The 11244-nt window shown below is 44.7% G+C and overlaps 1 protein-coding gene across 1 annotated transcript; it reads left to right on the top strand.

Annotated features, from left to right (window-relative positions):
- Positions 1-325: 325 nt before the first annotated feature.
- On the top strand, positions 326-4204 carry LOC311320603 (uncharacterized protein). The gene is made up of 5 exons (XM_084452393.1): positions 326-552; positions 943-1185; positions 1623-1784; positions 3750-3951; positions 4053-4204. Exons 2-5 carry the CDS (start codon positions 952-954, stop codon positions 4163-4165), a joined length of 711 nt encoding a protein of 236 aa, XP_084308519.1. The 5' UTR covers positions 326-552; positions 943-951; the 3' UTR covers positions 4166-4204.
- The last annotated feature ends 7040 nt before the right edge of the window (positions 4205-11244 follow it).

Genomic DNA, 11244 nt, shown 5'->3' on the forward strand with positions numbered 1-11244 from the left:
TGTCCCAGACTCAGACAAAGAATAATAAAGGATTTTATTTCAAGACGGTCAAGACCACAATTGTGTGAATATCACTTAAATCGCCTTATTCACCTCAGCTGCCATATTGGTCAGTCTGACGTAATTAGGGGTGCGGATGCGGAAGTGCCCGTTGCCTTCAATGTTAAAAGTTCCCTTTAAAAACACCACTTCAAGAACCCAAATAGTCAAAATAACAGGCTGAATACACTATCGGGGTTACAAACTCATCATTACGAGACTCCGATTGTTTTTCACTGCCATTGTCTTCGCGTTTGGAAATACATCGGAGTGAATGCAGCTGACGGCTAACTAGCCTATGGCTCATTCACCTCCATGTATTTCCAAACGCGAAAACAACGGCAGTGAAAAACAACAGTCTGGTAATGATGAGTTTGTAACCCCGATAGTGTATTCAGCCTGTTATTTTGACTATTTGGGTTCTTGAAGTGGTGTTTTTAAAGGGAACTTTTAACATTGAAGTCAACGGGCACTTCCGCATCTGCACCCCAGACTGACCAATATGGCTGCCAGGTGAATAAGGCGAATTGCTTTTGCCTTGTCTAATTTATTTGTTAACATCATCACTGGGATTGAATGTAAAACCTCCCACTTCAAATGCAACCAATAACTTGTTAGATCAATTTGAGGAGCGCATATGGTTTGCAGGTTCCACATTTTATTGTAAGTGTGTCATGCAGTGTGTAACTCACACTGGTCTGGTCCTGGTCTTGACTCGGTCTCGCCCTGCCTTGGTCCTGGTCTTGACTCGGTCTCAACCCCTCAAAGTCTTGGTCTTGTCTCGGTCTCGGTTTAGGTGGCCTTGACTACAACACTACATTGTATATTGTAGAAGGGTGTAAGGACAGTTGCATCTCTGCAGTATTCAAACAGAGACCCATGGTGTGTGTGTGTGTTATACAGAGACACACCATGATGGCTGAGGACCAGCAGACAGCCTGCTTTGGCCAGGGCAGCAAGGTGGACAGTGTGTCCAGGGCCAGCGGTAGGGAGATGACCCACTTCAGCGAGGCCCCTGCTGAGCAGAGCGGCCGAGTCCAGGCCCGGGCTTTAGGCCAGAGACGCGGGCATCGTCTGATGCACCAGAGCACATTAGTTCTGGGTGACCAGACGTCTGGGACCTGCTATACCACCACACACTCTCAGGTTAGGATTGCACCAGATAAACACTCACAAACACACAGGTACACACACATACACACACACACAGCACCATACGTCTATGAAAAGTGTCGCACGCACACACAAAGTCTAATCATCTCCACACTGTGTGTTTTATATTAAAACCCAGTTGTAATCTTCCTATTAAATAAAAGTCTTTCAAAGTCTGATTCAGACTGGCACAATATGGTGGGTGGAGAGTTGGGACCCAGGGGCCAATGGAGGGAGGGTTGCGACCCAGAGGCCTTTCTTGAATTCTCTTAAAAAGCTTCCTAAAAGTTCCTCTGATGATCAGTGATTTCCCAAAGGAATGATGCATCCTAAGATAACCCTAACCTAACCCTAACCCTAAGAGTATTCAAACTGGGGTAGTGTGTGAGCGATGCCCTAACATCCTGCCCCCCCTCTGTTGTGTTGGGAAGAGTTACTCTGGCAGGACAGCTGAGGGACAGCCACTCCTGTTCTTCCCCAGGGATCCCCGGTACCCCTCCCTGCACTCTGGCCAGCTGGAACTGAGTGACACGATGGCCAGCCAATCACAGACACACAGCAGAGACGTGCACAGAGCCCAATACATTGTTGCGGTATGTGACACAATGAACAGCTACTCAATCCAGTCTTGAATGGGTTTTATTAGGGTCCAGGCTGCCTCAGCTGACGGTCCCTCTTGTATTTCCAAATATTCTGAATCTGAATCTTCTTCTTCCTAGGAAGTCTGACTTCCCATGCATGAAATATCACCAAACCTTTCACACAGGTCCAGTCCTATGCCAGAAGTCCTCCACTGGCATTGAGGGCCAATAGTCCCGATGGTGGCGCTACAGCAACCGTCTAAAGTTTAAAACTTTAAAAAAAAAATCATAGCAAATCAGGCATGAGTGCTATCACTTTTGCAGCCACCACCAAAATGTAGGCCCAAGTGAACAGAAACTTCCATATGCTTTGAGCTGGCAGGAATTATGAAGTCCATCACTCAGATTTTCTGAAAAACTGTCAAACCTGTCAAACCCTACTCCTCCCACATTTTTTGGGTTAATTGGCACCCCAATTGCTACACTACATCTTTAGACTGTCCTCCACAAACAATCTTCCCAGATTTGTGAAATATAAAAAATTGAGCCCACAGAGCATCAAACCTGTGGGGTTCTGGGAACTGTAGTCCCACAGCTCCCGGTCACTTTGTGGCACAGGTGGCCATTTTGGATTATGAGGGCCACAGGTTGCCACATTATTCTATCAAAATACAATCATGTTTTCATGTAAAACAATGTGTGGTCATGTAGAGAGGTTGGACTGAACCAGTAATATGACATCCACCCTCTCCACCACCACTCCACCCTCAATCTTCTTTCAGTAACACACAGCTAAGATTCATTATTTGGCTAGTTGGCAACAGCATGGCATATCTATTTAGCTGACACTTATCCAAAGTGACTTAGAATAATTGAATTTAACATAGAAAGTTTGTGTACTACTATTTGTCAGAATGCATCTCCTTTCTAAACAACTTACTATGAGTATAATCTAGTGCTTGAGTTGAGTTGAGTTGCTTATATTATCATTCAACCACATACGGGTACATAGAGGAACGGTAAGCTTAATGTAAAGCGCAAAAGCAAATAACTAAAAAAAACTATAGGTGCTTAAGAGGGACAATCCTGGTAGTACTGCTTGAAGAGGTGAGTTTTGATCACCCTGGACAGGAAGCTAGTAGGATGAATCATCCACCCTGGACAGGAAGCTAGTAGGATGAATCATCCACCCTGGACAGGAAGCTAGTAGGATGAGTCATCCACCCTGGACAGGAAGTTAGTAGGGCCCTCAATCCCTTCTTCACTCAGGACCTTACTACTGCATTACTCTTGTCCAGCAGTAGGTGGTACTGTAGAGATTTTTTTGAGATGAGTCATAGTGTCACTGACATTTCCTCAAACAGATGGAATGGAACCTATTTGACTGGTTCAGGAAACCAAGTTGATTAATGCCTTCAGTCCCATCTAAAGCTAGAAAGTAGAGTCCATGAGGAACAAAGCAAAGCATTGCAAATTGCCTGTTTTTAGGGGTAATATTTCTGTGGCCAGAGAAGAGAGACTTTTCCTGTGTTTTGAAACAAATTAACTGCCCAAGTTGGACATTATTAACAGGGTAGGCAACATGAACTTGCAATGCACAACACTGAACTCCACTAGAGCACAGCCACTTTGGCTTTGTTGGGTTTGTGACCGTTTCTGTTCCTTCCGCTTGTCGGTTCCCCACTTCCTCCTCTTGCTCTCTCATCTCATTTTCCTTTTGTCTTCTCACTGCCTCAGCTTTCCAGTTTGACTCCCCCCCCCTGCTCTTTCTGCACATCTGAAATGATCTGACAAATATGACTAACATGATATTAGGACTTAACCATACTAACCTTAACAATAATTTACAAAATTACCAATTGATGTTAGCTTGGAATCTTGAATGCCCAGGGATCTCAATCACATTCTTGCTCTTTCCAAGAATCTAACCTCTCCAATTTGTCTGCCTGTCCTTCTACGTCTCCACTCCCTCTCTAGTCCAATGTCCTCCACAGTCTTGGTCAGAAGAACTGGATGCTGAACTGTGAGGGTGTGTCTATGAGGGAGGTCACAAACCCTCCTGAGTCCACCCCTTACTGGACAACCTATCGGAGCGATCACATCGGTCCACAGCCCGCCCACTCAGGACAGAGTCCTACGGGTTTGCCCACACAGTGGCATCAGCATGACATTATAACGGGTAATACACATGCACATGCATACCCCAACAACATGATACATAATACTACACACACACTGCTCACTGAATGTACTCGCAGAAAGCAGTTGTGTGTTCCTCAGGTGAACAGAGGAGTCCAGCTGGACCTGGGAAGCCCAGGAGAAGGTCCGGGGACAGAGTTCTGTGGGCTGCACGGCGCTGGGAGACCGACTGCTGCGCCCTCCGACTCTACTAAACACACACCTTAAAACACTTAACTACCCTCTGCAGAGGTGAAGTCCTTTCACTGAATAAATACCTGCTTCATCACAGGAAGACTTAAAATGCAAGCAAATTGTGTGTGCGCATGGTGTTCTAGAGCAAATTGTGTGTGTGCGCATGGTGTGATAGAGCAAGTTGTCAGTGTGCGCATGGTGTTCTAGAGCAAGTTGTGTGTGTGCGCATCTGCAGTCTCCAGCTGGGCGAACATGCCGTCGAATGCCACCAGCAGCATCTGCCCGGCGGACATCTTGGCCTGGTTCAGGTCATACACATCCCTGGCCTGGTTCAGGTCATACACAGCCCTGGCCTGGTTCAGGTCATACACAGCCCTGGCCTGGTTCAGGTCATACACAGCCCTGGCCTGGTTCAGGTCATACACAGTCCTGGCCTGGTTCAGGTCATACACAGCCCTGGCCTGGTTCAGGTCATACACAGTCCTGGCCTGGTTCATGTCATACACCAGTCACAGAGCGCATTATAAATAAAAAAACATAACATAACCTTCGCTGTGAACATTGGAGACTCCTACTCCAGTATGGCGGACCTCCCCTCAGGGGTCTATTCGAGGCCCGGTCCTCTTCACACTCTACATGCTCCCCCTCGGCCAAGTCATCCAGCATCACCACATCTCATTTCACTGCTATGCAGACGACACCCAACTTTACCTCCCACTCGACACAGCTGACCCAAAGGGATTTGCCCGTCTCATGGACTGTCTGAGAGACATTAAAGACTGGATGGCTAACGGATAACGGACGGCCTAGGAGATCTGACCGCCCTGTTGAAGCCTCAGATCAGGAACCTGGGAGATCTGACCGCCCTGTTGAAGCCTCAGATCAGGAACCTGGGAGATCTGACCGCCCTGTTGAAGCCTCAGGTCAGGAACCTGGGAGTGGTGTTCGACCCTGACCTGAGGTTCAGCGGACAGGTGAGCACAGTGGTGAAATTGTGCTTTTTCCAACTCGGCCTCATCGCCAAGATCAAGCCCTTCCTCTCCTTCCAAGACCTCCACAGACTCATCATCCTGCTTGTGTTCTCCAGACTGGACTATTGTAACTCTCTGTACACCGGGATCTCAGAGGGAACCATCTCTCGCCTCCAGCTGGTGCAGAATGCCGCGGCCAGGCTACAGAAGGGCACCAAGAGGAGAGAACACATCTCTCCAGTCCTGGCCTCCCTCCATTGGCTCCCGGTGCCGAGTACAGTTCAAAACCCTCCTGTTTGTATATAAAGCACTCAATGGTCTTGCTCCAGATTACATCAAAGAACTCATACAATACACCTCAACATCAAGGACCCTGAGATCAGGTGACCAGAGACTTTTAAACACCCCCCGGTCAAACATGGTCGGCAGAGGAGACCGAGCCTTCGCGGTGGCAGCGCCAAGGCTATGGAACAGATCTGCCCCTGATCTTAGAACTTTCAAAAGAGAGCTTAAGTCTCACTTCTGTGGGCTACTAGACTACTGAGATGTCCTATTAGACTACTGAGATGTCCTACTAGACTACTGAGATGTCCTACTAGACTACTGAGATGTCCTACTAGACTACTGAGATGTCCTACTAGACTACTGAGATGTCCTACTAGACTACTGAGATGTCCTACTAGACTACTGAGATGTCCTACTAGACTACTGAGATGTCCTACTAGACTACTGAGATGTCCTACTAGACTACTGAGATGTCCTACTAGACTACTGAGATGTCCTACTAGACTACTGAGATGTCCTACTAGACTACTGAGATGTCCTATTAGACTACTGAGATGTCCTACTAGACTACTGAGATGTCCTACTAGACTACTGAGATGTCCTACTAGACTACCGAGATGTCCTACTAGACTACTGAGATGTCCTACTAGACTACTGAGATGTCCTACTAGACTACTGAGATGTCCTACTAGACTACTGAGATGTCCTACTAGACTACTGAGATGTCCTACTAGACTACTGAGATGTCCTACTAGACTACTGAGATGCCCTACTAGACTACTGAGATGTCCTACTAGACTACTGAGATGTCCTACTACTGAGATGTCCTACTAGACTACTGAGATGTCCTACTAGACTACTGAGATGTCCTACTAGACTACTGAGATGTCCTACTAGACTACTGAGATGTCCTATTAGACTACTGAGATGTCCTACTAGACTACTGAGATGTCCTACTAGACTACTGAGATGTTCTTCTAGACTACTGAGATGTCCTCTATGTTGATTATGTTTTTGTGGTCCCTCTTGTTTCTATCCCCTCGGCTGTTTGTTGTTGTACAGTTTTAATGTTGGTATCTTGTCTGTCTAATGTTGCTCAATGTTTCAATGTTTTCTCCTTGGAACCCACGCTTTGGGCAACCTAAACAGTTGTAATTAGCATGCGTGTAAAAAATAAATTGACTATATGTACAGTATGAGGCTCTCTACTCTCTACTACATAGGATATATTGTTCTGTTCTTGTGTTTCTTTGACAAAAGAAACAACAACTGACGAGTTGTATTCAGACCAATCGAAAGTCCACTGTGAGCAGTGATGCTTTTACAGATGTCGTATAATAAATGATCATCTGAAAACAAAAAAACTGACTACCAGGCCGTCTGTACACCCCACTAATGTTTGGCGCATTGCATCCAATCCTTCCGCTGCCCTAATATAATACCAGCTTTCATGTCGCAGAAGGAAAGGAGAGGCAATGCCTTAACTTCACCCAACAGTAGCTGTACTCGTGACCTGGTAATCACAAGTACGTTAGCTCAACTCAGCTGTATTTATACCACACATATAGCAACGCAATTAGGGTCACGGTTGGTAGTATAATTGTCATTTTTACTGTATTAACTTGATTATCAACTATACTATGATGTTCTATTCCTCATTTTCTTATAGGGACACTGGCGCAGGTAGACAATCACTTCAGTACAGGAAACAAACACACAGAAGCAAACAAGACGGTATACGACTAAAGACAAGAGAAAGAAAAAGTAAGTGCAACTGATATAGCCTACTGTACAATAACATTTTATATGTTTTCACAGTCAATTTTGATGCTGTTAAATGTATACCTTCTCACAGGTTTGTTGGTATGTAAAAGGTCAACGTGGGTTGGGGATGGGGGACACTTCCAAGTGCCACTGTACAGTATCTAGTTCTGAAGGTGTAACATACAGTAGACCTACAGGTCAATATTTCTTGTTTTCTAATAATCCATCATTAAATCATGCAGTAATCAATCAATGATCATGCTACCAAGGTTGTCACAAACATATTTATGAAATAGCCCTCTAAAATGTCTTTGAAACTTCTTTTGAGACTTTATTCAAAAGATGGTCAACTTAATTTCCTGATTCCTGCAGCTCAAAGAGCTGTCTTTGAACAAACATGAAATGGCGTATTCCCTACACTCTGACTCCCTCTTGTGTCTGAAAAAGAGAGGTGTAGCCTACATTTGTTGACAAGAAGAGGGTCGTATGCCCACCTCCCTTGTTCTCTGTAAAGCGCATTGTGTTGCCTCTGGGTATGAAATGCGCTATATAAATAAAGCTTTGATTGATTGATTGATTGTTCTAATGTGTCATGTGTAATGTTATTCCAGCCCAGGCTTTAGCCCTCACTAGTGATGTTCGACAAGTCTACCCAGAGGTTTGTCCGTGTAATCCAGGGATCCAACTCAAAGGGAGGTCTTATCCCCAACACCCGACTCAACGACTCCAGCAAACTGCTGGATTCCACCAGGCTGGTTATACAAACCAAACCCAGATGTGTTGTGTCATAGAAATTATAGTTTCATCACCTACTTTTGTAATTCACCACCTCCCTCAACCTTTCACATAGCTGTGCTAACCTAATTCATGACAGGATGACCTCCAGGAGGTCAACACACCTAGAAATCTGTCTACTCCAGAATAACCATCCTTTGTCCCTTTGCCCCTTTGACCCTCTTAGAAATTACCGCCTTTTCTCATGTCATGTGTCTGTATTCTCGACCACTGTTGATGACGCCTGCCAGATAGAATTATATCCGGTCTGTGACATCACGGGCACTACGGCGTAACGTGTACACGTCACAGTGGCAAGGTACAGTAAACTGTGTGGCTGCACATGTAGTAGGCAATAGAAGGCATAAAGGCCTACTCACACCACCAGGGCCAAATAAATCGACTGAATCAATTAAAACATTACATTCATTTAGCAGACGCTTTTATCCAAAGCGACTAACAATAATTGCATTTAACATAGGAAAAGCCAATGTAGGCTACTACTACTTGCCAGAACTCACAAGTGCATCTTCTTTCTAAAACAAGTGATTAAGAAGTAATAAACTAGTTCTGAAGGCAAAGTGCAAGAATAGCAATCTAAATTACAGTGCAATACGATACAATAAAATATAATAAGTGCTTAGGAGGGAGGATTGTTGTAGTACTTCTTGAAGAGATGAGTTTTGAGCCTGCGAGCGAAGATGGGCGGCGACTCTACTGTCCTGACAGCAGTGGGCAGTTCATTCCACCACTGCGGGGCCAGGACAGAGAAGAGCCGTGACCGTGTCGATTGACCGCAGGGGCCCCAGAGTGATGGGGCAACCCGTCGCCCCGAGGTAGCAGAGCGTAGCGGTCAGGAGTGGGTGTAGGGGTTGACCATGGCCTGGAGGTAGGAGGGCGCTGTTCCTTTCATTGCCCTGTAGGCTAGCGCCAGAGTTTTAAACTGGATGCAAGCCACTACAGGGAGCCGGTGTAGGGAACGGAGAAGGGAGGTTGTGTGGGAGAACTTGGGGTGGTTGAACACCAGGCGAGCAGCAGCTTTCTGGACAAGTTCCAGCAGTTTAATGGCTGACGCCGGGGCCCCAGCGGGGAGGGAGTTGCAGTAGTCCAGGCGGGAGATGACCAGGGCCTGGATGACCACCTGCGCCATTTCATCAGTGAGGAAAGGGCGAATCCTCCTGATGTTGTAAAGTATGAATCTGCAGGAATTCTCCATTAAAATAAAATAATCACCTCCAATGTACACCGTTAAAGGGGTAGTGCACTATTTTGGACATTTTGCCCCATCTGTAGTCTGCCTACCATGAACCAGAAACATAGAGACCATCATTTCACTGATCGTTCCAGTATTGAGCTAGCTGCAGTTTAATGCAGGCTCTCACTGGACTACAATGGAAGTCAATGGGGCATATTTAAATGCGATGAAAAACTATGATGAATGTGCTTTTCTGAGATGGGAAGCACAGGATGTAATCTTACCAGTCTCAGTATGCTATCCTGTGAAATGTATCGCAATCCGAATATTTTTAGGTAGGGGTGCAGAGTTCTCTGCACATCTGAATTGTCTGGTTCCCACACAGTTTTGGCTTTCATGTAAACATGTTTTATTGCAGTCTTTTCACCTTGGTCAAGCATCACAGACAGAATGGGACACAATACACACAAAAGTAATTCAAAATTGTATCAAACATTGTGTCAAAATGAACACATTTTCAGGTCATATTGCACACTTAATACATCCAATAGGAGCTAGGCGTGTACAGTACCTCTCCTAGAGAAAATACCTGAGTAAGAAAGGGAACTTTTGAATAACTATTTACATTTGAATATACAAAATCACTGGCTATGCATTGTAGACCACTTCTCAGTACAATGTCTGGCAATGTCCAAAAACCCAGATACATCACACTTTCACTGTCTACCACAGCATCACATTTAGCAACAATATCATTCAAGGTAGACTCAGAAAATAAACTGTTTCATGTACTGTTTTATCACAGCATTATAAATTATATAGATATATAGATATATTCAAGAATGTAAAGTTACTAGTTTGTAACAAAGTTGCTATGACCTGCATCAGGGCTTGTGTAATAACCTAGGCTGCTTACCCAAACATTTTTCAAACAACCAAAATAGATTAGATACTTAGATTGATCAAAGGGCCAGAACCAGAATACTAGTTGAAGAGTATTGAGATACTGTACAGTACATGACATGACAAAATTTAGAGGCAAAAAAACAATCCATGTTGGGGCTCAGACACATTAAAATTAAGTGCAACAAAGTACCATTACTTAAACTTACTTAAACGCTTCTTACCTGCGATTCTGTTTCTGATGTAAGACTTTATAGAACACCAATTTCTGTTTTTTAATGCTTTCGGCTCTAATTTAAGGCACAGATCACAGTCACCTTTCCCTGGAACACGATCAGTCTCAATGTAGTACATCATGTGTTTTTCAACAGCAGTGATCTCCTCAATGTCCCACTTCTGTGGCTTCTTGCGAACTAAATAAGAAATGAATAACAAATAAGTTTAGAAAGAATAAAGATAAAGCCAAAGTACTTGTGAAGTGTGGTTCATAAAAAGCCAATACCCTTGCACTAAGCTAAGGGATAAGGAGCTCACTTCTGAGGCGTACATCACTTCTGGTGACTATTTAAAAGAACATTTGGTAACACTTTATTTGAAGGGGTGTCCATAAGACTGACATGACACTGTCATAACCATGACATGACACATGAAGGAAACTTATGCTATGGGAATGTAAGTGCGTGCTTCGCACAAACGTTCACCAAAACAGCCTTGATCATCATGCACTCGCACAAATGCGACGATGTTACATTTTAACTCACACGCTCTCTAAAAATAATGGCCACATTTGCAACCATTTTGGTCACAGTCACGAGCCCTGTTGTGGGCATGATTCGCGGTGTGTGCGCTTTGCCTCATGTACGTGCGCAAAAAAAGTGTCATGTCAGTCTTATGCACACCCCCTCAAATGTGTGTTATGAATATTTTACTGCAAAAAGCATGAATATAAAATAGTACCGACACCATCTTTAGACCAATTTTAGCCTTTAAAACTATGATCACCTGTAGAGGAACTACCACACGTGCTCTAGTGCAGGGGCTCCCAAAACTCACTAAATAACCAGAGCCTCTGGCTGGCTCTCTCTGGACCCCCTATTGTGAAATGGCTTACTCTATTCATTTATTTCTGATTGTATCCCTTTTTCCCCCAATTTGGTACCAGTCCGCTATGGAGGGTCCGTCGCATAACCCGACAGTCGGTGATCCG

The sequence above is a fragment of the Borostomias antarcticus genome, assembly GCF_949987555.1.
Source record: "Borostomias antarcticus genome assembly, chromosome: 2".
In the NCBI taxonomy this organism is placed as follows: domain Eukaryota; kingdom Metazoa; phylum Chordata; class Actinopteri; order Stomiiformes; family Stomiidae; genus Borostomias; species Borostomias antarcticus.